At 47.3% G+C, this 27,638-nt stretch overlaps 1 protein-coding gene across 2 annotated transcripts in view; it reads right to left on the bottom strand.

The window, feature by feature from the left end:
* The window catches only part of STAC2 (SH3 and cysteine rich domain 2), a 75,105-nt gene that overhangs the window by 27,422 nt on the left and 20,045 nt on the right, over positions 1-27,638 (bottom strand). For both annotated transcript variants that reach the window (XM_060255635.1, XM_060255636.1), the window contains exon 2: positions 5,736-6,027. In XM_060255635.1, coding sequence (XP_060111618.1) covers positions 5,736-6,027 — 292 coding nt within the window. The remainder of the gene's footprint in view (positions 1-5,735; positions 6,028-27,638) is intronic.

The following is a 27,638-nucleotide window of genomic DNA, read 5'->3' as shown; positions in this document are numbered from 1 at the left end:
TGGGAATACTTGTGGAAGAGTTCTATGACGCTTTTGACGTGTCATAGTATTAAAGAGAACTGTTTTAAAATGATGTATAGATGGTATATGACTCCTAAAAAATTGGCAAAGATGAACAATAAGATGCCAGACAGATGTTGGAAATGTAAAAAACATGAAGGTTCTTTTTACCATATGTGGCGGACTTGTGAAAGAGCAAAAAAGTATTGGCAGATGATTCAGCAAGAAATTTCTAAGATCTTGGGATATGAATTCAAGAAAGTTGCAGAGACTTTTCTGTTGGGATTACAAATGGAAAAAATTCCAAAAGAAGATAGAACTGTAATTTGGTACTTGCTTTCAGCTGCTAGGACATTATATGCGCAGTTGTGGAAGCAAGAAAAAATACCAGAGAAATGGGATTGGATTATAAAAGTTATGACATGGAGTGAAATGGACAAATTAACAAGAATATTAAGAGACTATGATTTAGAAGTTTTTAAGACAGAGTGGAAAAAGTTTGGAAGATATGTAGAAAAGGAGTGGGAAATAAAAGGACATTAGACAATTTTTGATAATGATTAAGTTTAAAAAAAAAGAATATAAATTTTTGTTTTAATAGTTAAGGGTACCTTTAAATATTTGCATTTTAAGTAAATAACACCGGCAGGGGTCAAGTAAAGGGGGGAGGGGTGGGTAGAAAGTAATATATGGGGTAGATAAAAGAAGTTTTTAAAGATGTAAGAAATAGATTACCATATGTTACCAATAAAATTGTTTAAAAGGAGCCACATAAGGACAGTAGGAGCACTGCGGAACTTATAAAGTTTTAACTTTGTACATGACTGAGACACTGTGTACTGTTGATACTCTTTTTGTATTTTGACACGTATTATTCCTAACAAGTCAGAATTGTGTTTTTACACGGAGTTTATTTTTTGTTGTGGCTTAGTTTCTCCTCTGGGGTCCTGTCTATACTGTGACACGATCTCTGAAGCTAAGCAGAATCTGTAGTTGGAAGGGAGACCACCAAGGGAGCCTTCAGAGGAAGGCAGCGGCAAACCATGTCTGCTTAATTATTTGTCTTGAAAGCCCCTTGCTGGGTAGCCAAAAGCTGCCTGCGTTTTGACCCCGTTGATGCACGCTTTCTAGGGTCAAGGATTCCTGATGAAGGCAGCTTTGAGCCTGGAAAGCTTAAACCCTGGATATTTCGTCAGCTTTTAATGAGCAACTGGACTTGAACTTTGCTCTTCTACGGCAGACTGTCAACTGCTGCACAGTCCCCATCTATGAACAACTCTATGATGTAGTCAGATAAGTTGATTAATTAAATGAAGACGTTACAGTTCTGGGTCTTGGTGAAACTGAGCACCGCCCCCCCCCCCCCCAGCCCTCCAGGGCTCAGACATCCAATTATAACCTTGTGCTCAGGCCCTTGCAAAGTTAAACTCCAAATGCCATTTTTCTACCAATGAGAGCATCCCCCTTGTTATCAGTTTGTCAAGCCCCTTCCCTCTTGTCTTTATTTACCGCCTAATGCCTTCTGTTATTTACGACTTAGCTGACCTGGTATCTGGCATACTGCCGTTTATACCCAAGACCGTCCTGTTTTGCCTATAGGAGAATGTGACGATATCACCCTCTCCTTTCTCAGGAATTCTTATCTCTTCCTAGAGCCTCAGTAGAAAGCTTTGTACTTTAGAGTTGTTCTGTTATTGTAACCCTATAACCTTTAGATTCGAATACTGCCATTTGGTAACCGTCTATGCGCCATCCTATATAGTGAATGTGTAGCTGGTACCTCGTTAGTCTTTTCAGTGACTGTGTCTGTGAAGCAACTACTGAGTTCTAACAAATGCATCTATTTGAAATAAACAAAGGATCTCATTATTTGGAACATCGGGACTTGACACAGTTCTAGTCAGGGCCGGCAGTGGGGCTTTTGCTGCTCCCTGAAAGGTTTCGCCCCTCCACCCCTCCAGTGGGGGAGGGCCTCTAGTGAGGTGCCCACCCAAATGCGGGCCCTGTTAACCTCCATGCAAATACCCACACCCCCACTCGACCTCCCCGCAGCGTGGGGAAGCCGAACGGGGTTGGATGGCCCCGTTTGCGCAGCAGGCTCCTTTTGAGCCTGTAATATAGGCTCCCGAACTTTCCCGCAGCACGAGAAAGTCTCCAGCAGTGTGAGACCTCCACCTCGCTCTCAGGCTGCTTTCTCTGCAAGGGAAGGCAACCTGGGAGCGAGGCCAAGCTGCCTCTTTCCTCTGCCGGTGTCTCAGGTGGGGAAAAATGCGGCAGACCAGCTGGCCTGTGGGGAGGGGGCGTCTAGCAGCGCACCATAGGCCATGCTTGCCCTAGGCAGCCACCTACATAGCCTACGCCCACACGCCGGCCTCGGTTCTAGTTGAAGCAGGTTATTCTCCAAAGCAAAAGTCTCTGGGTCTGAGAAGTATTTGGCCTTCAGCGCCTACTCGTGCCATTCTTTTCCCAGGGTCGACAGTTACTCATGCAGAGTTACAGACACAACACGATAGATTAGCAAGCCAGCAGGCCCTTGAAGTGAATCAAGAAAGCAAATCATCATGGTTACAATAGCTAAATCAACATGGATTTTCTCCTGGCAAGAAACATTCTCGACTCAGGCCATGATGGGTGTTGGATATTGTAACTCTGCAAGCAAGAGGATCTGGGAGGGAAAGGGTTAAGAAATCCTCTCTCTGGGGCACACCCTCCACCCTCTCATCAGTTTGATGTTGAGCCCCTTTGGCCCTCGCTTGCCTTCTCTTTTATCTTGCAGGGGTGTCAAAACTCATGAGGGCCGGATCTGACATATATGAGACCTTATTGGGCTGAGTCATGTCAGGCCGGGCCGTGTGTGTATCTATTTAAGATTATTAGGGTTTGTAGAATCTTTCGGGCTCAAGTGCCGTGTTCTACTGGAGAAAGTTTTTCTTCCAGACGTTTCGTTCTCAGCTGCGGAAAACATCCTCAGTGGCGTTGCAGCCGGAGCAGGCGCTCTGACCTTCTTGGCTGCTGTGCATCGAGTGAGGCCAGGGCTGCTGGAGAGCTGCTATTTCTAGGCTGGAGGGGGTGTGGTGAGAGGGCAATTGGTTTGTGAATGTACCCATTGGGTACATTGCCCTCTCACCACACTAGAAATAGCAGCTCTCCAGCAGCCCTGGCCTCACTCAATGCACAGCAGCCAAGAAGGTCAGAGCGCCTGCTCCGGCTGCAACACCACTGAGGATGTTCTCCGCAGCTGAGAACGAAACGCCTGGAAGAAAAACTTTCTCCAGTAGAACATGGCACTTGAGCCCGAAAGATTCTACAAACCCTAATGATGTTACCAGCCGTGAAAACCTGAAATCTTTGACATTTAAGATAGGCAGCAAAGATATACACTTTATAAAGGACACAGACAAACACAATTAAACATATATTTTCAAAAAACTTAAACCATGCTTAAAATGTTAGCATTCGGTCTTAAATATGCTTTCTTTGTATTTCTCCCATGGGATCCAGGGAACTGGGCAAAGGAAGCTCTGGCTCTTTTCTTCCTTCCCAGGGGGACCAGGAGGGTGAGGAGCCTCAGCCAATAGAAGGAAGAGAGGCTTGGCTCAGTAGCTCTGCTGTGCGATTGAGAGCGCCTTGCAAAGCAAGCTCCACAAGGGAGGAGCCTCAGCCAATGGAGAAAACAGAGGTTTTGTTCTGTACCTCCTGTGCAATTGAGCAAGCCTTGCAAAGCAAGCTGTTATGCAGAAGGAAGCAAGAGAGGGAGAAGGAAGCAGATGACAGCCAGTTGCTTGTGGGCCTGATAGGAACCCTCCGGGGGCCTGATTCAGCCCCCAAACCGTATGTATGACACCCCTGTGTATAGGATCTCTCTTCTTCTTCTCTCTTACCTGGGCTTGGAGCTGTAGCGAGTTAACCTTTTTTGAAGTTAATCGGTTCACAATTAGTTAAATGTACCTCCTCCATGAATGTATCCTGCAAGATGTGCTTCTATTTTTGTAAGTAAAATATCTTTCTCTTGTTACCATTCGAGTCAGGTCATCTTTGTAATTTGTTTGAGTAGCATTTTCCCCTTAACCGAGAAACACAGAGGATCGAGGATACTGCGTAAAGCTTCCACGCCAGGGGTGGCCAAACTTGCTTAATGTAAGAGCCACACAGAATAAATGTCAGATGTTTGAGAGCAGACAGGCAGGCAGGCAGGATGAAAGAAAGGTGGGAAGAAAGCAAATATATGGGGGCAGGGGAGAGAGGTGGAAAGAAAGCAACTTTAACTTTAAAATCATTCTCCACTGACTGGCTTGGCAAAATGATTTAAAGAGACAAATGCCTTCTCCAAGCCGGCCACCAGGGCAGTGGGGGCTTTGAGAGCCACACAATATATGTGAAAAAGCCACGTGTGACTCCCAAGCCACAGTTTGGTCACCCGTGTGCTATACTTTCAAGACAAATGAGCAGGGCTTTTTTTTGTAGCAGGAACTCTTTTGCATGTTAGGCCACACACCCCTGATGTAGCCAATCCTCCAAGAGCTGGGAATTCTAGCAGGAGCTCCTTTGCATATTAGGCCACACACCCCTGATGCAGCCAATCCTCCATGAGCTTACAGTAAGCCCTGTAGTGAGAGCCCTGTAAACTCTCGAAGGATTGGCTACATCAGGGGGGCGTGGCCAAATATGTAAATGAGTCCCTGCTCAAAAAAAAAAAAGCCCTGCAGCAAATGATATTTTTTTTACATTTAACCAGGGCTATTTTTGTAGAAAAAGCCCAGCACTTATTTGCATATTAGGTCACATCCCCTGACATCACCACTGTTTCACATAGGACTTTTTTGGTAGAAAAAGCCCAGCAGGAATTCATTTGCATATTACACCACACACCCCGAACACCAAGCCAGCCGGAACCGTGTTCCTGCTCAAAAAAAGCCCTGCATTTAACCCTGTATGTGGTTTCCTACCTGAAACTATCTGCATGACTTCCAAATTCTACCCTGTCTCTGGTTTCTTCTTGTCAACCAGCTATCAAACTCAAGACCGGGGGGGATCTTCTTCACTGGCAACATTTCAACTGCTAAATGGCTTCCTTCCAGCCCATAACTTAAGCAGCTGTGTGTATAGCTCCACCCACGTATTACTGGAGACTGCACCGTCACTGTAGATGAGTTTTAAGTCCAAGGATGTGGAGATACGGCCCTATGTGCGTGAGCAGCTAAGCAGCCACCCAAACCATCAATGCTCAGGCAGGAATCAAAGATAAAAGGGGGAAAGGTTTTTCACTTGGCCATAACGAGGGGTAGAATTCCAGCAGGAGTAACTTTGTGTATTAGGCCACACCTCCTCTGATGTAGCCAATCCTCCAAGAGCTTACAAGGCTCTTTTTTGTAAGCTCTTGGAGGATTGGCTACATCAGGCGGGGTGTGGCCTAATAGGCAAAGGAGCTCCTGCTAGAATTCCACCCCTGGCCATCTCACGGCGTTTGAAATTCACGAGAAGTCCGAGATGTTGACGGCAGAGAGCAGAAAAGAAGTTTCAAGACTGGGTAATGAGGAAGATTTGAATTTTTTTGATCTCCACAAATGTTCTCTCGGAACCGCAAACTGAGCATCTTGTGTCTGCTTGCATGTTTTGAAAAGCCTCAGCGTGGGTGGGTATGGGTAGGCAGATCCAGAACTGGGGTGCGTGAGCCAAGATGAGATGGTGAGAGATAAAGACCGACACACACCTGCCCCCCCACACTTGTGACTCACCTACTATGAGCTGGTGGCAGAGTTCACACGGACTGTGTTTCTTGAAGACGTGCTCTTGGAAGCTGTGCGTTTTCATGGGCTTGAGGGGTGCAAGGGGCCTGGGTGCTGCCCTGGGAGAATGGTCCCCCTCTGTGGGCACTGGCGGTGGGGAGGGGGGTGGCACAGAATCCGGGGGGCTGAGCAGGACGTCAGAGGGGAGTTTGAACTCGCTGTTGGAACGCAGGAAAAAATTCTCCACGCTTTTGCTCCGCAGGATGGTTTTGAGGGAGAGCGAGCGCTTGAAACGCTGTAGCTGGTGGGGGAGAAAAAAAGAGAAAATAAGAGGAGCCATATCCAGCAGAAAAAGTCTAGATCACAAATCTTGGCAGACTTCCTTTTTTAAAAAAAAAAAACAACAATTTTTATTTTAACTAAACAAAAAGAACTATTTACAATACAAATTAGGTAGGCAATATGATAAATGCAATAATAAACTGACGTTGTGATCATCGTATTACTGCAAGCGAATATTTTGTAAAACATACACAAAATAAAGTACAATAGTGATTAATAAAGATAATATTTATTAATAACAACAGGAATCTCACCATGAGAGGTTAAGTACTCTAAAATAGGAAACCAAACTGGTTCAAAATAAGTAACTTGCAAAGAATTCAATGTGGATTTTATATTAGATGTGGCAGACTTTTTAAATTTTTTTTAATTTAATACAAACAATATATTTTTTTTAAAAAAATGCAAGCATACCATAAAACAATGACCAAGGTAACTCTGTCACAAAACCTAAATTCACAATTACCAACCACCTAGCTTTGGTTGCATCAAGGGGATTATATCCTTATTATATTAAAACATCCAAAACTGATTTCCATGTTTCATCATATTTTGAAAAGGGAATTACCGCACGTGAATCTCTCGAAAAATGGATAATGCATAATCAGGGCTTTTTTTGTAGCAGGAGCTCCTTTGCATATTAGGCCACACCTCCCTGATGTAGCCAATCATCTTGGAGCTTACAGGAGGCTCTGTACTAAGAGCCCTGTAAGCTCTTGGAGGATTGGCTACTTCAGGGAGGTGTGGCCTAATATGCAAAGGAGCTCCTGCTACAAAAAAAGCCGTGTGCATAATCCTGCCCATCAAAAATTGTTCCCAGAGCGCCAGACTTCTTGATGGGATTGCAGGATCACATTCTTGCTGAGCATCCTCCACAGGCTCCGCCCCATGTCTCTATGAATTTCCTAAGCTGGAGTTGGCAACCCAAGCTGGGAGTCCCATAACCAACCTTCCAAATCAGCCTAACCTATGCTTGAGGTGTAACATTTCCAGAAATTCTGAAATAACAAAAGAAATGTTTTGCCTCAATTACTTCTTGGGCCGGGACCAAATGTGGGGAAAATTTAAACACATTTAGAATTTAAGTTTAAACGTCTGCAGGGGGATGGAAGGCTATAAATTGAATAAACATATCAAATACTTATTTCCTTACCTAATCTAACCTCATTCTATTGCGTTGACAGCATAAACGTGCATAAATAACTTAAGACTATAAAACTATCATTTCTCACACTTAATTTAGAATGGCAAACGTTTCCATTGTTTTCCACATGCAAAACTGCACAGGCACCCAGAAGCAGAGAGCCGGAAACTGCTGTACCCTATTTACAGAGACACACCCATCCAGTATCGCAAAAAAGGAGGAAATCTTCAGCCATTTAAAAACATGCAAATTTAGGTCAACCTAGATGCACCGTGGAAAATAACCAAAGCATCATCATCTTTTTTTACTTTAATGCAGTTCTAGAAGGGCAGCAGAGACAGGCAGGGAAGGGACGATGCTTAACCTTTTCCCCTACCGGGCCATTTGTCTACTAAAAAACAGCCCACAGGGGAAAAGCTGCGTGGAACAGCTGCTAGCGAGGAAAGATGATGAGAAAGGCACATTTCCAGGCAGACTCTTTTGGTCTGCCTCACTGCAGCGATTATAAAGCAAAGAAAACACAGGCAAGACGCAGGAAAGTCACCACTGCTAGGGTGGGTTACGGGCCCGGGAGAAGGGGCCAGCTCAATTCAACAGCAACCGATTGCTTATTGCTTTGGACTGGAGTAAGGACACAGATGTTGTGATGTGCAGGCTCAGCTCTAGCTGGCTCTCAAAAGTAGCCTCGGGGCATCATTCTCTGCTCTTCTTTATCTCTGGCTAGCAAGATTAGCCGGTGGTCTATTCAACATATGGCAAACGCTAGAGTTTTTTTAGGCCAGCTGAAGGGATGGAGAAAAGAATGGGTTTTCTTGCCAGTCGGTCGGGAGAGGGGATGGCTAACTATGCACCTCCAGAAAGCCGCTTTTGGGGCCCACCCCACGGCGAGACTCAAAGATGAGGAGAATGGGGAGAGATAACGGCCGCTTTTTTTAAAACAGCAAACCCACATCCAGTTGCCCAGCTAAAAATAGTGCAAAAGAGCAAGAAACTTAACCTTGGAGGACCTTCAATCCAACACCTGGAATCCAATCTAAATTCAGCTAGCAAGGTGCAGGGGTGAAACGACCAAAGTGTGAATCGAGAAGCGGCAGGTTAATATCAGCCATAAATCCACATGGGTAAGACAGCAAGGAAGTGGCTCCTTGGCAGAGCATCTGCTTTGCACCCAGAGGGGTCCTGGGTTCAAGCCCCAGAATCTCCAGCTAAAAGCATCAGGTGATGTGAAAGGCTTCCACTTGAGACCCTCACCCCCAAATAAAGTGGCTTTGGTAGGTTCATTCTTTCCTCAGCCCCCTGCCTCACGGGCAGGGTGGGGAGCGATGATATTGGCTTACCTTACAGTGAGGATTACTGAGATAACATATGAACAAAATGCGAGTCCGAGGCACCTTTGAGACCAACAAAGTTTTATATAAGGTACAAACTTGTGTGTTGCAAACACACTTCTTCAGACGGTACAAGCTTTTGTGTGTAAGCATGCCTCTTTGGATGGTATCTGGCTCACATTAAGCAGCCTCAGGGTTTCATTCTCTGCTCTTCTTTATCTCTTGCTAGCAAGATTAGTCAGCGGTCTATTCAACACATGGCAAACGCTAGCAATTTCAGGCCAGCCAAAGGGATTGGGAAAAGAATGCCTTTTATTTGCTAGTTGGTCTTTGTGAAAACTGGCTACGGCGGGCAACTGCCCTGTACTTATAGCGAAAGAACTCCCCGGCTAATGGCAAGAGTCTCTCTTGACATTTGCAAGGCAAGAGATCTTCAGAGGTGGTTCTGCCATTTCCTGCCTCTGCGTAGCAACCCTGGAATTCTCAGATGGTCTCCCATCCAAATGCTAATCAGCACCGACTCTGCTTAGTTTTCCAGGATCTAGCCCGAACTACCCAGAACAGGGCAAACTGCATTTCGGTACTGATAGATTACAAAGAGACATTTCACCAAGAATATCTTTCCACGAAGCTTGTTCCTAAGAGGCTTTATTTGGGGGGAAGAAGATGACGAAGAAGTGCAGATTAATACCCCGCCCTTTTCTCTGAATCAGACACTCAGAGCGGCTCACAATCTCCTTTATCTTCTCCCCCCACGACAGACACCCTGTGAGGTGGGTGGGGCTGAGAGGATTCTCCCAGCAGCTGCCCTTTCAAGGACAACTCCTGCGAGAGCTCTGGCTGACCCAAGGCCATTCCAGCAGCTGCAAGTGAAGGAGTGGGGAATCAAACCCGGTTCTCCCAGATAAGAGAGCTCTGGCTGACCCAAGGCCATTCCAGCAGTTGCAAGTGGAGGAGTGGGGAATCAAACCTAGTTCTCCCAGATAAGAGAGCTCTGGCTGACCCAAGGCCATTCCAGCAGCTGCAAGTGGAGGAGTGGGGAATCAAACCTAGTTCTCCCAGATAAGAGAGCTATGGCTGACCCAAGGCCATTCCAGCAGCTGCAAGTGGAGGAGTGGGGAATCAAATCCTGTTCTCCCGGATAAGAGAGCTCTGGCTGACCCAAAGCCATTCCAGCAGCTGCAAGTGGAGGAGTGGGGAATCAAACCCGGTTCTCCCAGATAAGAGTCCACACGCTTAACCACTACACCAAATGGCTCTCTTCTGAGATGCAACAAAAACTGACAGGCTGGGGTTGCCTGGGTCTGAGATAGGGATGCTAGAAGGAAATTCTTTCTTAGGCTGATGATGACAACTTTTAAGTGATAAATCCAGCTAAATGGCCACCTACAAGAGCTAAGGACAGGATATCTCTTCCCGGTAGCTGAGAATATTTCTCCAGCAAATGCAATACGATGCTCATACTATGACTCCCACCCCAAAAGACTGGGATAAGTAAGTTGGGCAGTTAAAAGAGACAAGGCTAGTTAGCGCAGGGAATATACTTTGGTATATCAAAGTCAGCACAGTCTATTCCAGGGATGTCGAACTCATCTGACATAAATAAGACCTTGCCAGGCCAGGCCATTTGTGTCATACAATGTAATCCCAGTTAGCAGAGATATAAACTATCTCTCAATTGCACAGCAAAGCTACTGAGCTAAGCCTCTCTTTCCTCTATTGTCTGAGGCTCCTCCCCCTCCTCATCTCCTGGGGAGGGAGGGAAAGAGCCAGAGCTTCCTTTGAAGCAAGCTATCCCTCCCTCACTTCCTCCCCAAGGGAGGAGCCTCAGCCAATGGAGAAAATAGAGGCATTTCTCTGTAGCTCCTGTGCGATTGAGCAAGCCAGGCAAAGCAAACTGTGATGCAAATGGAAGCAAGAAAGAGGGAGAAGGAAGCAGATGACAGCCAGTTGCTCGGGGGCCTGGTTTGGCCCCTGGGGCTTCATGTTTGACACCCCTGGTCTATTCTGACTGGCAGCAGTTATCTCCGGTCTCAGAGAGGGGTCTTTCACATCGCCTGACCTTTTTAAAATTGGAGATGCTGGAGACTGAATTTTGGACCCTTTACATGCACAAAGTGGATGCCGTTCAACCACAGCAACAACCTTGAATCTGTAGCTGGTCTAGCTGGTATCCTTGTGCCTCTCTGGGGAGGACTCGATGCAACATTAGTAGCTTTGCTCTCTGCTTGTAAGGGGTGTATTTGCTTTATGAAGAAGCTGCTGCTTTATGAAGAAGATTATATTGGATTTATATCCCGCCTTATACTCTGAATCCCAGAGTCTCAGAGTGGTCACAATCAGTGTTCCCTCTAAGCTGAGCTAACTCACAGATTTTTAGCCTCCAGCGCACACATTTTTGTCTTAGCTCAGGAAGGATGACCCCGGAGCACACTAATTTATACAGCAGCTCACAACTTTAATACCAGTAGCTCACAAAGTCGAATTTTTGCTCACAAGACTCTGCAGCTTAGAGGGAACATTGGTCACAATGTCCTTTACCTTCCCCTCCCCCCAAAAAAACCCCAGACACCCTGTGAGGTGGGTGGGGCTGAGAGAGCTCTCTCAGAAGCTGCCCTTTCAAGGACAACCTCTGCCAGAGCTACGGCTGACCCAAGGCCATTCCAGCAGCTTTAAGTGGAGGAGTGGGGAATCAAACCCGGTTCTCCCAGATAGGAGTCTGCTATCTATCTCTATCTTTATCGATTTGTCAATAAAGCTCTATTACAAAGGCACCTTTTATCTGTAGCGCTCTTTTACCCAAAGGAGACTAAACCTTGGTTCTCTTCCACATTACCTTTCTAAACCAGATGTTTCTATTGCTTGCTCGGTTCTGAGAAAAGCAATACAGGGATGGAGGTTTCATGACAGCGGATTTCATTCCGTTAATGAGCCTCCTCGGAAGCAATCTGGCAGTTTCAAACAGCCCCACTCTTCTCCCTTCCCCGGCAATCTTCCGGCTGCACTGTCCTTGCAGCTTCTCACAGATCAGGGGGAGAGCGTCAGATGGAATCGGCGCAGCTACCAGAAACTAAAACTGCACTTCTAATACTGATGAAGAAAGAATTGCAGCTTTATACCCTGCCCTTCTCTTTGAATCAGAGTCTCAGAGCAGCTTACAATCTCCTTTATCTTCCTCCCCTACAACAGACACCCTGTGAGGTGGGTGGGGCTGAGAGAGCTCTCACAGCAGCTGCCCTTTCAAGGACAACTCCTACGAGAGCTATGGCTGACCCAAGGCCATTCCAGCAGCTGCAAGTGGAAGAGTGGGGAATCAAACCCAGTTCTCCCAGATAAGAGTCCGCACACTTAACCACTACACCAAACTGGCTCTCCGAAACCAGTCGGTGATCTTGACCTCTGTCAGCATTCTTTGAAACAGGTCGGCATTAGGTTTCTTTGACCACCTGGGAACGGAGGCCAAAAAGAACGTTTTACCTCTGCTTGGATCAGGAATAGATCTCAGCCCATCTTTCCCTCTCGCGGCACCTAAAGATACCTGTTCTGGCTCATTACCCAGCAATGGCGGTTTTTTTCCCCTTTTGACAAGTGTGTCAATACAGGTGAGGTTGGCCAATTGTCAGTTCAAAGGAGAACACATGAGACTGCCTCTTGGTCCATCAAAGCAGATCCAGGTGGGCAGACATGTTGGTCCGAAGCCACAGAACAAAGTTAGAGTCCGGTAGCGCTTTTAAGATAAGACCCCCGTGGCGCAGAGTGGTAAAGCTGCAGTACTGCAGTCCAAGCTCTGCTCACAACCTGAGTTCGATCCTGGCGGTAGCTGGGTTCACGTAGCCAGCTTAAGGTTGACTCAGCCTTCCATCCTTCCCAGGTCAGTAAAATGAGGACCCAGCTTGCTGGGGGGAAAGTGTAGAAGACTGGGGAAGGCAATGGCAAACCACCCTGTAAAAAGCCTGCCAAGAAAACTTTGTAACGTGACGTCACGCCATGGGTTGGTAAGGACTCGGTGCTTGCACAGGGGACTAGCTTTTACCTTTTAGCATCTTTAAGACCAATTAAGTTTTATTCAGAGTGTAAGCTTTCGTGTGCATGCGCACTTTGTCAGACAACAAAATAGTGTGCCGTGAGCAGTGCTACATATAGAAGAAGAAGATGATATTGGATTTATATCCCGCCCTCCACTCGGAAGAGTCTCAGAGCGGCTCACAATCTCCTTTCCCTTCCTCCCCCACAACAGACACCCTGTGAGGTAGATGAAGATATTGGATTTATATCCCACCCTCCACTCCGAAGAGTCTCAGAGCGGCTCACAATCTCCTTTACCTTCCTCCCCCACAACAGACATCCTGTGAGGTGGGTGGAGCTGAGAGAACTCTTACAGAAACTGCCCTTTCAAGGACAACTCCCGAGAGAGCTATGGCTGACCCAAGGCCATTCCAGCAGGTGCAAGTGGAGGAGTGGGGAATCAAACCCGGTTCTCCCAGATAAGAGTCCGCACTCTTAACCACTACACCAAACTGGCTCTCCTGGTGGGCAGTAGTTATGCATGCACACGAAAGCTTACACTCTGAATAAAACTTTGTTGGTCTTAAAGGCGCTACTGGACTCCAACTTTGGTTCGTCTCCTCAGACCGGTAGCAGCTCCCCAGGGGTCTTTTCCATCGCTTACTGCCCGGTTGTTTTTAACTGGAGATGGCAGGGATTGAACCTGGGACCTCCTGCCTGCCCAGCAGAAGCTCTGATGCTCAGCTGCGGCCCTTCCCAAGGAACTGGAGCTTTAAGAAAACCTTCAAATTAAACAGGATCATAGAGGCATTTTTAGGGACAAGAAGAGGCTGGATTCATAGCAAAAGCCACAGCGGCTGAGAGACGTTCATTGGCAGGGACGTCTCTGGCTGCGAGGATATTTCCACTGCGCCCCAGAGCAGGGCACCAGGATGCTTCGTGTGGCGGAGATGTCTCAAGGGGCACAACTCCATCGCCAGCTGGCCACCTGCTGCCCCTTCAGCTCAAAGCCATCCCAGGGTCTGACAGATGGAGAGAGCCGCACACTGAAAGAGGAACGCTCAACAGTGCAAAGAGGCTGAAACTGGGTTGTGGAAGAGAACTTCACAGGCGCAAAGCCACATCCCTGACCTTTTACAGCGCCAGCTGTTTACTTCCCTACATAAAAATTAAACCTTCTCTCTCCCCCCCCCCCAACCCTTGTATGCTGGGGAGGGAGCAATGCATTTCCTTCTCAAGAGAAGACTGCAGATTTATACCCCGCCCTTCTCTCTGAATCAGAGACTCAGAGCAGCTTACAATCTCCTTTATCTTATCTTCCCCCACAACAGACACCTTGTGAGGTGGGTGGGGCTGAGAGGGCTCTCACAGCAGCTGCCCTTCCAAGGACAACTCCTGCCAGAGCTATGGCTGACCCAAGGCCATTCCAGCAGGTGCAAGTGGAGGAGCGGGGAATCAAACCCGGTTCTCCCAGATAAGAGTCCGCATACTTAACCACTACACCAAACTGGCTTGAGTTTGTGCCGTTTGCAGCTTCTTCCTTCTTTCCACCCGCTACAGCAAAGGGCGTTCTTGGGTTAGGACCTGGGAGCTCTGGGTTCCAGTCCTCATCTTGCCATGAAGCATCCTTAGGCCTTTGGTTGCCAACCCACAGTTGAGGCCAGGAATTCTCCCTCAAAGTAACTTTTCTCCAGACTACAGAGATCCGTCCCCTGAAGGAAATGCTTGCGGGGGGGAGGGGGGGTGGAAGACACATAACTGTTGAGTTCCCCCTTCCCAAAACTCCCCCCTCCACAAGCTGTGTTCCCAAATCTCCAGGAATTTCCCAAACCAAAGCTGGCAACCATATTTTAGGGACAGATGCTTTAGCTCTCTTTCCCCTGAACTATCCTACCTCACAGGAGTGTCGTGAAGATAAAATGGAGGAGGAAATCATGCACATTAACCTTTGCTTCTTGGAGGAAGGGGTGGATAAAAATGTGAGAGAGAGCTCTTCCGTTTGTATGAAATGGGAGGCAGGGAGAGGATTCAGTCTGGGAAAAGCAGCAAAACATCACTGACCCTACATCTGATCTAAAAGGTCTGAGATAGGTAGATTGGATTCCCCTAAAGGATTTTCCAGTTTAGCCCAGTGGCCCTGGAATTCTGCTGTGTTGGGGAGAGTGGTCCATTTTCCTTCCTTCCTTCCTTCGACATTTATTCTACATGGTTCTTACAATAAGCAAGTTTGGCCATCCCTATCTTGTAGGGGGCAATGGAGAAGACACAGAGCGTGGATTCAAAGTGACAAAGAGCCACAAAAGAGTACAAGGCAAAGAGAGGCAGGATATGGGTACGCGTATGCACGTGAGCACACCGATTGCCTGCATATAATGGGAGCTGGCTTTGTGCTGCATCAGTGGGGAACCCAGCTTTAAAAGCTTTCGGCCCCAGTTGCTGCTGATGAGTTGCAGCCACCAGAGAGAGCCTGCAGCACTCTGGACCCGGCTGGCTGATTGAAGCCGCAACACCTTTCAAGATTGAGGGAATTCTGCTGGCTGGTTCAGAGGGCGAGAGCTTGCCAAAGAGAGATGGGAGCTACTCCAGGACCAAATGGGACCCTGGGAGCTCAAAAGTTCCCAGCTTGTTAATGGACCAGATGCTGTCAAGCTCATTTGTTACAAGGGCCAGATTGGACATAAGTGGGACTTTGTGGGGCTGGGCCACGCGCGTCATAAAATGTAATGTCAGGTAGTGGAGATATAAACTTTATAAAGGACACAGACAAACACAAAGATATTTTTTAAACCTTAAAATACAAACATGCTTAAAACTCTTGCAGTTTGTTCAAAAAAGAAAGGTGAGAGAATAGTGGGATTTGGCAATGCAGTTTTTAAAATAAAATGCCAAGGAAAAACACAAGGATCACAGCAAAAACTAAAAATATAAAATGCTATGAGCCTAGGAAAACATGAAATGGCTGGGCATTGCAAGCTTCTCTCCCCTCCCCGGTCTACTCAGATTGGCAACAGCTCTCCAGTGTAATATCCCCCCTTTGGCTGTGGGTTCCCGGGTTAGAGTACTCATTAGGCACCAGTTCTCAGGTCCATTCAGCAGAGACAAGCTGGTTCAAAGCATCAACTCTTTATTTGCAAGGACGGAACTCCAGGAAGCAACAGTTACAGCCAGCCATAGGAATACTGGGAAGTGAAACTGAGCTCCACTCCATTGAAACACATTGCAGTGCAAAGCAAGTTTCAAAGAAAATGTGGAATGGAGGGGTGGAATGGAACCCCTGAGGGTGGTCCTATCAGGCCCCTGAGCAACTCACTGTCATCTGCTTTCTTCTGCATAACAGCTTGCTTTGCAAAGCTTGCTCAATCGCACAGGAGCTAGAGAGCAAAGCCTCTGTTTTTTCAATTGGCTGAGGTTCCTCCCTTGGGGAGGAAGGGGGGGAAGGCAGAGCTTGTTTTTTTCAGGCTTTCTCAATCGCACAGCAGAGCTACTGAGCCAAGTCTCTCTTCCTTCTGTTGGCTGAGGCTCCTCCACCCCAGTCCCCTGGGGAAGGAAAGAAAGAGCCACAGCTTCTATTGTCCCGTTCCCTGGATCCCACGAGAGAAATACAAAGAAAGCACCTTTAAGACCGAGTGCTAACATTTTAAGCATGTTTTTTAAAAATATTTGTGTCTGTGCCCTTTATAAAGTTTATATCTCTGCTACCTAATCTTAAATAGGCATATACACGGTCTGGCCCAACAAGGTCTCATTTATGTCAATTCCGGCCCTCATAACAAATAAGTTCGACACCCCTGCCATAGCGTCTATCCTCCAGAGCAGCCGCTTTCTCCAGGAAAAGTGGTCTTGGCCATCTTGAGACCAACTGTAATAATGGAAGGTCTCCAGGTACCACCTCGAGGTTAACACGGAAACAAAGGGGACACAGTGCAAAACGTCTCTGTGCAAGGACAGAACGCCGTTTCCCACTCGTCCCCCTCTTTGATGCGCACCCTGAAGAACGCATCTCTCAAGTCCAGCTTAGTAAAGGTCTTCCCCTCCGACACAGTACTGAGTAAGTCCTTGATGAGGGGTATTGGATATGCATTGGAAGTGGAAAACCCATTGATCCCCCGAAAATCAGTACAAAGTCTAAGCGAGCCGTCCTTTTTCCTAAAGAGGACGGGGGCTGAATGAGGGCCGTGGCGGGTCGTATAAAGCCTCTCTTCAGGTTCTTATCTAGGAACTTCCTCAGTTCCACTTTTTCAGCCCACCCCTTGAGTACAGCTTTGCCTTAGGCAGGGTTTGGCTATGGACCCTATGCTTTAAAAACATGGAGGTCCCGGCTGGAAGGTGCCAAACTGCCCTTTGAAATTTGGACCGACCACAAAAATTTGGAGGCGCTCACCGGCCGCCGTAATCTCACTGAGAAGCGAATTAGGTGGGCGGGGGTTTTCTCTGAATTCGATTTCGTGTTGAAGCACATCCCGGGGACAAAAAATTTCTTGGCAGACGCCCTTTCGCGCCTCCCGCAGCACGATAGCCAGAAAGAGGTGGTAGTGGACTCCCTGATCTCCCCCCCTCAAGTAGCTGCCATGGTAACCACACGGTCCAAAGCAAGGCAGAATCTGCAGACGGAGAAGTGTGTGTGGAGGGGGGAACGACTAGCCGAAAAGGAAGGGGAAGACCGCCCAGGTGAAGTACAAAAGGGAGAGGATGAGTTCTGGTATAAAGATGGCAAACTCTACGTCCCTAAGAGCCTCCGCTCAGAGGTCCTACGATTTTGCCATTCCAACAAGTTGGCCGGGCATTTTGGGTATGTGAAGACACTGCATCTAATTAACAGGCAGCTCTGGTGGCCATCTATGAAGAAGGACGTTTCTGAGTTCGTGGCTTCCTGCCCCATTTGCTTAATGGCTAAGAGAAGAGGGGGAACGCCCCACGGGTTGTTGAAGCCTCTTGAATCAGCCACACGTCCTTGGTCTGTAGTGTCAATGGATTTTACAGTCGAACTACCAGTCTCGCAAGGGAAGACCGCAATTCTGGTAGTAGCGGACACCTTTTCCAAACAGGCGCATTTCATTCCTTGTGCACAACTGCCATCCGCTAAGAGGCTAGCTTATCTGTTTTTCCACCATATTGTGAAACTCCACTCATTCCCCGATAAGATCATTCGTGACAGAGGCCCACAGTTCGTTGCCAACTTCTGGCGGGAGTTTTGCAAACTGATGGGTATAGAACAGGGGTTGAGCTCAGCGTACCATCCACAGACGGACGGACAAACGGAACGGGTGAACGCGCTTTTAGAACAGTATTTACGGTGTTAGGTGAACCACCAACAGTCTAATTGGGTGGACTCTTGCCGTTTGCCGAATACGGTTACAATAACAGCGCGCATAGCTCAACCAAAGCTTCCCCGTTTCAGATTGTAAATGGATACGAAGGCAAGCCTGTCCCCTCGTTGCCGGGGGGAGAGAGCCCAGGACCCCACCTCTTTCGAGCAACGATGGGGTAAATTGGAGGGCAGCTGGAAGGGGATCCAAGAGAATTTAGAACTGGCCAAGGAAGCTTATAAAAAACAATATGATAAATCCCATGTGCCCGTGTGGGATTTCAAAGTGGGTGATTCTGTGTTTGTGTCAACAAAAAACCTTCTGCTGAATCAGCCTTCCAAGAAGCTGGCTTATAGGTTTCTGGGTCCGTTCAAAATCAAAAGGGTAATCAATAAAGTGACAGCAGAATTGGAGTTACCCAAGATGTTTCGTAAAATACACCCTGTCTTTCATTGCAGTCTTTTGCGAAGAGACCTGCGTGGTACTCCTTGGCACTCTCGACCACCAGCTCCACAACCTATCCAGCGTCATCGTGAAGTAGAAGAAATTTTAGATGCTAAAGTGAAACGTGGAGTGTTGTATTATCGGATTAAGTGGAAGCATTTCCCTACCAGCCAAAATGAATGAGTAGCAGAACAAAATGTCTTAGCCCCTGATTTGGTAAACAAGTTCTATAAAGCATTCCCTCAAAAACCCTGAAGTTGATGTTAAGGGGGGGGGGGGGCAGTATGTCAAGCATGGTAGAATTCCATTGGTAATTGATTGTTTTAGGGTCCTCCATAAAGCTGGCCTGTGAAATGTCATGGAGGACCAAGGTCTGTTAACTGTTATTCTTTCCCCCTCCCCCTTCTTACTTTATTGCTTGCAAAGTAGAAGTAGAGAGAAACGAAACTAACTTGAGAAAGAGTAATCAGTGCCTTCCCATACATTCCTCTTAGGGAGTGCAACACATCTGGGGAAAGCAAGGACGAAGTCCTGATAACGCCATGAGAATGTAGACATTTATGATAGTTTATGTGTGAGAGCGCATCCCTCGCCCCCACCTTTTGGAATCCTTTTGAAGTATGCCTTAAAAGTATTGTATCAATGTATCTTTAGCATCACTCTCAAGAATCTGTTACACTGAAAATATCGGTCTATCAATAAACGTAGTTTTGTATCAAACTTGACTCGTCATTGAAATCGCATGCTTGACACACCCTGTGTTATTTTAAGTTGTAGGATCTGATCCGGATGCACGTCAGAAATATCTTTGCGGCAACTTGACTGGCTCTTGATAGAAAGAAAAGGATAATATAGACGTTGATCTCTCCTTGAACTATCAGCATGACAGTTGTGCCAGAATAATAGCGGTGTTTCTCTTTTCTTCTATGAAGTTTATCATAGCACCACATTCAGCTGAGTTCAAGTTGTTTATGTGGGAATCGGAATTGTGATAAGAGCGGCTCCAATATAGCACACAAACAGATGTGCGTAAGTTGTTACTGGCATTAACAAGCTAGCTAATGTGTTTTTCATTGCTATCTTACAATTTAAAATAACACACTGTGCTAATTTGGTTATATAATCACCTGACGTTGGCAACCCTACAATACATCTTGTAAAAGGTTTTTTTTTCTTTTTTCTTTTTGCACACAGTACATGAATGACGGACGGAACTCATTCCCGCAAGATGCGATGGTAGGTACTAGTTTAGAAATCCATGGAAGGTAGATCTATCTAAAGCAGGGATGTAAAACATTCAGTTCAGGGGCCAAATCAGGCCCCCAAGCAACTGGCTGTCATCTGCTTCCTACTCCCTCTCTCTTGCTTCCTTCTGCATCACAGCTTGCTTTACCGGGCTTGCTGAATCTCACAGGAAGCTACAGAGCAACACCTCTATTTTCTCCATTGGCTGAGGTTCCTCCCTTGCCGAGGAAGGGAGGGAGGAATAGCTTGCTTTGCCAGTCTCTCTCAATCGCACAGCAGAGCTACTGAGCCAAGCCTCTCTTCCTTCTATTGACTGAGGCTTCTCTCTATTTTCTCCATTGGCTGAGGTTCCTCCCTTGCCGAGGAAGGGAGGGAGGAATAGCTTGCTTTGCCAGTCTCTCTCAATCGCACAGCAGAGCTACTGAGCCAAGCCTCTCTTCCTTCTATTGACGGAGGCTTCTCCCCCTCTCGGTCCCCTGGGGAGAGAGGGCAAGAGCCAGAGCTTCCTTTGCCCAGTTCTCTGGATCCCATGGGAGAAATACAGAGAAGGCATCTTTAAGACCAATGAATGTTAATGTTTTAAGCATGTTTTAAGTTTTTTCAAAATATATAAATTTTGTTGGTGTTCTTTATAAAATTTGTATCTCTAATCTTAAATAGGTGCACACATGGCCCGGCCCCAAGCCTCATTTATAGAATAATAGATTCATAGAAGCAAAGAATCAAAGAGTTGGAAGGGACCTCCATGGTCATCTAGTTCAACCCCCCCGCACAATGCAGGAGAATCACAAATACCTCTCCCTAAATTCATAGGATCCTCATTGCGGTCAGATGGCAATCTAGCCTCTGTTTCAAAACCTCCAAGGAAGGAGAGCCCACCACCTCCCGAGGAAGCCTGTTCCACTGAGGAACCACTCTAAGCTCACAAATGCCTCCCCCTAAATTCACAGGATCCTCATTGCTGTCAGATGGCCATCTAGCCTCTGTTTCAAAACCTCCAAGGAAGGAGAGCCCACCACCTCCCGAGGAAGCCTGTTCCACTGAGGAACCGCTCTAACGGTCAGGAAGTTCTTCCTGATGTTGAGCCGGAAACTCTTTTGATTTCATTTCAACCCATTAGTTCTGGTCCTACCTTCCGGGGCCACAGAAAACAATTCCACACCCTCCTCTACTCTCCGCTATGTCAGATCCGGCTCTCATAACAAATGGATTCGACACTCCTGATATAAAGCCAGGAGAAGCACTGAATGGCAGTTACCTTTTATAATGGCTGAAAGGGACACTCTGCAGAGGAAGCGTGATGCTGAGGTCCAGAGCGGGAGGCCTTCCCTGAAATATCTGGCTAGTCCCGTCTGTCTGTGGATGGCTGGGCCTGGGCAAGCGGCTTGCAGTGCATTCACTCCCTTGCCCTCCACTGTCCCCTGGGCGGCTGGCCTGAGCCCAGCCCTGCGGGGGAGGCACGGAGGAGAGCTGCCAACTGGCCAGGAAAACAAAAAGTCTCCCGTCCCTTTTAATAGAGATTTAATAAGCAGAAATGAAAACCTGAGACACCTCAGAGCACGGAGTGAAATGAGGCCAACTGCCGCAGATCGAACTGAAATTAAAGGGAGAGCCGGAGGGACCGGTTTAATTCCCCGGGGTGGAGGGAAGTGCCGCTTGTCGTGTTTTTGAGACTTCATCAGCTGCTAAAGGTATAGGAAGCGAGACAATAAGGAGGTGATCTTTCCACTGGAGTGAGCGACTCAGCGTGCCTGGCTATGGGGGGGGGGGCCTACATCTTTCTAAGAGGCCACGAGAGCCTTGCGGGCCCTCTCCTAATTCCGCAGGGCCTGTAAAACCGAACTTTTCCGACAGGCCTACAACAACTAATGTGGAAGGAGACTGCCACTGTTATGTCGCTGGACGATATCACCTGTAAGTCCTCCAACATCATAGAATCATAGGGGAGGGATGGTGGCTCAGTGGCAGAGCATCTGCTTGGGAAGCATCCGCTTGGGAAGCAGAAGGTCCCAGGTTCAATCCCTGGCATCTCCACTAAAAAAGGGTCCAGGCAAATAGGATAAACCTCAGTTTGAGACCCTGGAGAGCCGCTGCCAGTCTGAGTAGACAATACTGACTTTGATGGACTGAGGGTCTGATTCAGTATAAGGCAGCTTCATATGTTTATATGTTTAACAGAGTAACAAAGGAACAAAGAACTGAGATATTGATAAACCGCCTTGTTATAAAATCTCCCTTATAGCACCTTTTATGTAGTGTAAATTGTTTATATATAGTTTACATTTTTATAGTTGTAATTTAAATTGTTTTGCCATGACTGTTAGCCGCCCATTGTCCGCTTGTGGAGTGGGTGGCCTATAAATCTAAAGTAAGTAATAAAATAAGTGTGTCTAAGTGTTATCTCCTTGAATGGGCTCTCTTTGGCTTAACCTGGGATCTGCTCTCTGACCCTTCATCTGTTTCTAGCTTTGTCCTCTCCCTCTCTTTTCACATGGCCTTCCATTGGGACACATCTCTCTGCAAGGCTCTCCTCTAGAGACAATGCCTTCGTACTCCCACACTCTTGATGCTGGACAAGCTGCGATAGGGAAAGAACTCTTCAGATTAGGCTTCTTCCTCTTCTTTTGACTGCAACCTGAATGTGTGATGGGATCCTCTCGAATAATAAATTTACCTTTTTTTGCAATATACTTCTTGGGAAATTTATTTCCTGCACTCAGGCTCACGCTTCTATGACTGGATAAACTCTGTTATATCAACCAAATGTCCCGATACTTCCTTCCTTCCCTCCTCTCCTTCCCCACCCTCTGTGGACACACACACAAAAAAGGTCACATCAGACAAACTTTATGCTGCAGGGATGTCTCTATGCTCTGGGAGGCTTATGAAAGTGAAAAGAACCAAATCAGAGCTTGCTAGAACCAGTTTGGTGTAGTGGTTAAGTGAGCGGACTCTTATCTGGGAGAACTGGGTTTGATTCCCCGCTCCTCCACTTGCACCTGCTGGAAAGGCCTTGGATCAGCCACAGCTCTAATAGAGAGCCAGTTTGGTGTAGTGGTGAAGTGTGCGGACTCTTATCTGGGAGAACTGGGTTTGATTCCCCGCTCCTCCACTTGCACCTGCTGCAATGGCCTTGGGTCAGCCATAGCTCTAATAGAGAGCCGGTTTGGTGTAGTGGTTAAGTGAGCGGACTCTTATCTGGGAGAACCGGGTTTGATTCCCCACTCCTTCACTTGCAGCTGCTGGAATGGTCTTGGGTCAGCCGTAGCTGTTGCAAGAGATGTCCTTGAAAAGGCAGCTGCTGTGAGAGCTCTCTCAGCCCCACAGGGTGTCTGTTGTGGGGGAGGAAAATAAAGGAGATTGTAAGCCACTCTGAGACTCTGATTCAGAGCAAAGGGTGGGGTATAAATCTACATTCTTCTTCCTCCTCGCCATGTCCACTGATACGTCCTGCCCCTCCTGTTACTTAAAACCCTGCCTCTGAAGCTTTAAATGTAAAGGACTAGAAACTTGAAGCTGGTGAAGAGAAAGAGACAGGGGTGAAGTCTCGGAATTTGTTCCTGGAGTTGGGACTGATGTGTATGAAGTAACAAGGGGGACAGAAGAGCCTCTGAGCATGTGGAGAATGCCTTTTCTTCTCACTTTTTGTACAACAGCAGTAGCCCCAAAGTGCACATCTAAAAGCAGCTGGGAAAATGTTTCTCCTTTCTCAAATGGAGCATTTGCTAGTCGGGCACTCTTGTCCTGGGGAAAAATCTGTTGATGTATGCACAAGAAGTTCCAGAGCTCTCAGCAAGAAAGGGATGCTATAAATAAAGCAAATAAATAAATCTGTCGCGAGCCCTTTGGAGTTCCCACTGCCCAGGGAACTGGTGGCAGAGCAAAGAAGTAGGCTGAGCAGATGCGGAAAACGGAGTCTAAAATTCTGGTGAGAAGACAACAAGGAAAGTTTTGAAAGAGAGGCTGGGGTCATTCACCTGCCGTTCCAATTATCCCATGCAGATGAGGCACTCAGTTGAATAATAGAAAAAAACAAACCCTTTTTTCTATTCAGCTGAGCACTTTGTGTGTGTTAATTGGAATGGCCTGCACCATGTTAACGAACCCATTTTGGCAGCGGTTTCATGACTGGCCTCCAGGAAAAGTGTGGTTTCAGGAGAAGCAGTATAGACAAGCAACTGGCACAGGGTGGAACCCAAATCGGACTGGAGGTGCGCAAGCCAGTTTGGTGTAGTGGTTATGTGTGTGGATTCTTATTTGGGAGAACCAGGTTTGATTCCCCGCTCCTTCACTTGCACCTGCTGGAATGGCTTTGGGTCAGCCATAGATCTCGCAGAGTTGTCCTTGAAAGGGCAGCTTCTATGAGAGCTCTCTCAGCCCCACCCACTTCCAAGGTATTTGATGTGGGAGGAAAGGAAAGGAGATTGTGAGCTGCTCTAAGACTCTGAGATTCGGAGTGGAAGGCAGGATATAAATCCAGTTTCTTCTTCCTTTGGTCACTGCCTGTAAGCTTTCCAGGGGCACAATGTCCCCCGACACCTTTTCTGGTACTCGTCAAGTGTTTTTAGGACGTGGGTGTAGTGTCTTTGCCTGGTAAGTAACGCCTTTGCCTGGGAAGGCTTCTGATTGGCTGTGCAGATTGTTTTTCATCGTTACTTTAGCAGTACTTGCCACCCTAGCAATGCGGATCTACACTGTGTGACTGATGTCAGGCTGCGTCGACCATTTTGTGGCTGGCTCCGCCTCCTGCGGCAGCCATTTTGCTCCCACGCCGTGTCAGAATTCCAAATGCGTCCGCAGGCTCAAAAAGATGACAGTCCCCCTTGGACCAGAACACTGTTTTTTGTTTTCCGACAGGAAAGCACAAGTTTCCCGGATCTGGCAAAAGACACGGCCTGTGACACAGAACCGTAGGCAACGAGAAACTGACTGGCAGGGGATACTGGAAGCCGCCAAGATTTCCTTGCCCCGGAGAGAAAAGCACTGACATGTTTCTGTTGGAAAGAGGTGAATCTCGTCTTTTTGCCCCAGATGGGCCTCACGAGTCTCTTAAGCGACGTTCAAGAGAGCAGCTTCCAGGCTCCTGCTGGAGCCTTCGGAACAGAAGGCCATCCCGTTTCTCCCCTTTTTTCCCACCCTGCCATGAAGCTGCCTAAAAAAAACTAATATTTCTTGAGACGAGGCTCCAGCCCCCCCCCGCCCCAAGCTATTTTTAACCCAGCTGCTGTGAAAACAGCTTGGCAAATGGAAGCCTCGTCAGCCTCCCAGCCTTTCCAAAAAATCCCCGCCCCCGTATTTACGAAACCGCAGATGATGTTGGACTTCCTGCAGTTCTTAAAAACAGCCCCCCCCCCTAAAAAAAATCCCCCCACACAAATGCACACCGGTTGTATCTCCCACCCAGGTCTCAAGCCCAGATTCATGAGCTCACAACATTGGGATTCATCTTCCACTTCTTCATTTTCTCCCCTCTACAACAGCCAAATCCCATTCCCCCTTCTTCGCGTGTTTAGGATTCGCACCTTGCTCTTTATATTGAGTGCTGGGATCTATGCCTGTTTCGGGCAGTCTTCTTTCCCCTGTGCTGCCTTCCCTGTTATCCTTTCCACATCTCTTTTGTCCTTATGGTGTCTCCTTAATGAAACCGTGCCAGGGGTGTCGAACTCATTTGAGGGCCAAATCTGACATAAATGAGACACTGTCAGGCTGGGCCGTGTGTCATAAAATGTAATGCCAGGTAGCAGAGATATAAGTTTTATAAAGGGTCGCCGCACCTCAAAAAGGATATTATAGCATTGGAGAAAGTTCAGAAAAGGGCAACTAGAATGATTAAAGGGCTGGAACACCTTCCCTATGAAGAAAGGTTGAAACGCTTAGGGCTCTTTAGCTTGGAGAAACGTCAACTGAGGGGTGACATGATAGAGGTTTACAAGATAATGCATGGGATGGAGAAAGTAGAGAAAGAAGTACTTTTCTCCCTTTCTCACAATACAAGAACTCGTGGGCATTCGATAAAATTGCTGAGCAGACAGGTTAAAACGGATAAAAGGAAGTACTTCTTCACTCAAAGGGTGATTAACATGTGGAATTCACTGCCACAGGAGGTGGTAGCGGCCACAAGCATGGCCACCTTCAAGAGGGGGTTAGATAAAAATATGGAGCAGAGGTCCATCAGTGGCTATTAGCCACAGTGTGTGTGTGTGTGTGTGTATTTGGCCGCTGTGTGACACAGAATGTTGGACTAGATGGGCCATTGGCCTGATCTAACATGGCTTCTCTTATGTTCTCTTATGTTCTTATGGGCACAGACAAACACAATGAAAGATTTTTTAAAATGATTAGAACATTAGCACTTGTTGATCTTCAAAGTGCTTTCTTTGTTGGTCTTAAAGGTGCTTTCTTTGTACCTCTCCCACGGGATCCAGAGAATTGGGCAAAGGAAACTCTGGCTCTTCCCTTTTTTCCCCAGAGGACCAGGAGGGGGAGGAGCCTCAGCCAACAGAAGGAAGAGAGGCTTGGCTCAGTGCCTCTGCTGTGCAATTGAGGGAACCTGGCAAAGCAAGCTCTCCCTCTCCCCCTTCCTCCCCAAGAGAGGAGCCTCAGCAAGTGGGGAAAATGAACCTTTGCTCTGTAGCTCCCGTGGGATTGAACAAGCTTGGAAAAGCAAGCTGTGATGTAGAAGGAAACAAGAGAGAGGCAGAACTAAGCAGATAGCTGGTTGCTCGGGGGCCTAATAGGAGCCCTCTGGTGGCCTGATTCGGCCCCCCGGGCCACATGTATGATACCTGCTCTACAGCACCTTCAAGCTACTAGTCCTTAGTGCTGAAACCTCATAGCTGCTTTGCCTGTTAGGCTGCCTACTCTCTCATACGGCAAGTCACACAACTACGGTACAGCATTTCCTCAGTGTTCTCCGTGAACTGACTGTCGGCCTTCGCATTCAGAAGCTTCTCCAACTTCTTGGACGTTATCTTTCTCTACTCACCTGCTCCGATTTGCACTCTCGGCTGAACAGCAGCTGATGCGCTCGGCGGCAATCTCTTCTTCACACGCCTCTCTCTAGAGGATTTCTTTGCTTGGAGAAACCTGCTCTTTCCAAAAGCCTGGGCCCTCCGATCTTACGGCTCTCCTGCTCCAAAATGCAAAAGTCGCATTTTGTAGAGGATCCGGCCACCTCTTCAAAGCTAGGATTCCCTTATGGGTCCAACACATTTCTCCCAAACTTCTGCAGCCCCTTTCTTCCCAGCAGTTATTTTGTTAATTGTGGCAGCTGGTGACGTGTCATTGCGCAGATCCCACAGGTGTCTTTGGGGCAGTTTCTTCAGTACTGTCTGGGATGCGTTAACGCAGCTCCGCATTCGGGTCTGGTGCCATTTAGCGAGATTTATTTTTCACAGTCTTTGTAACGGGTTGGATCCAAATCTCATTTTTTTTTTTTTTTTGCTACGTTTAGGCACTTCTGAAAGGGGACGTTGGAGCCAGATTTCGCATTGATGTTACTCATCTAATAATCGATCCCGAAAGAGGGACCGATTTCCCACTATCCTTACCTCACTCTCAGTCGCCTCAGTGAGGGCTTCTGTCAGATTTCGCACAAGCGGCCCCGAGGCTGCAACTCACTCCGCCTCTTTCGCGCAACAAACAAGATCGTCTAAAAATCAGTTTCTGTTTGCTGTGTAAAAAAGGCAAAGCTAGTTGAAGCCCCGAAGCAGATAGCGTGAAATCCGACTGAAGCCCCCCGGAGAAGAGGCGCGTGAGAGCGGCGTAAGACTAGTGGGAAACCAGTCACAGTTTTTAAGCCATTTGCTCTCCTAGCTAGCAAATAGAAGGAAGACATTAATTTTTGTAGATTTTCCGGGCTGTACGGCCATAGTCTTGGCAGAGTAGTGCCTGACGTTTCGCCAGCAGCTGTGACCGGCATCCTCAGAGGTATAACACAGAAAGATAGTTCTCTCACTTTGACACAGAGAGTGAGAGAAATCCATCTTTCTCTGCTATACCTCTGAGGATGCCAGTCACAGCTGCTGGCGAAACGTCAGGTACTACTCTGCCAAGACCACACTCATACAGCCTGGAACATCTACAACAACTAATGCAC

The sequence above is a fragment of the Heteronotia binoei genome, chromosome 15 (genome assembly GCF_032191835.1).
Source record: "Heteronotia binoei isolate CCM8104 ecotype False Entrance Well chromosome 15, APGP_CSIRO_Hbin_v1, whole genome shotgun sequence".
Lineage (NCBI taxonomy): Eukaryota > Metazoa > Chordata > Lepidosauria > Squamata > Gekkonidae > Heteronotia > Heteronotia binoei.
This window is presented reverse-complemented; position numbering and strand designations above follow the sequence as displayed.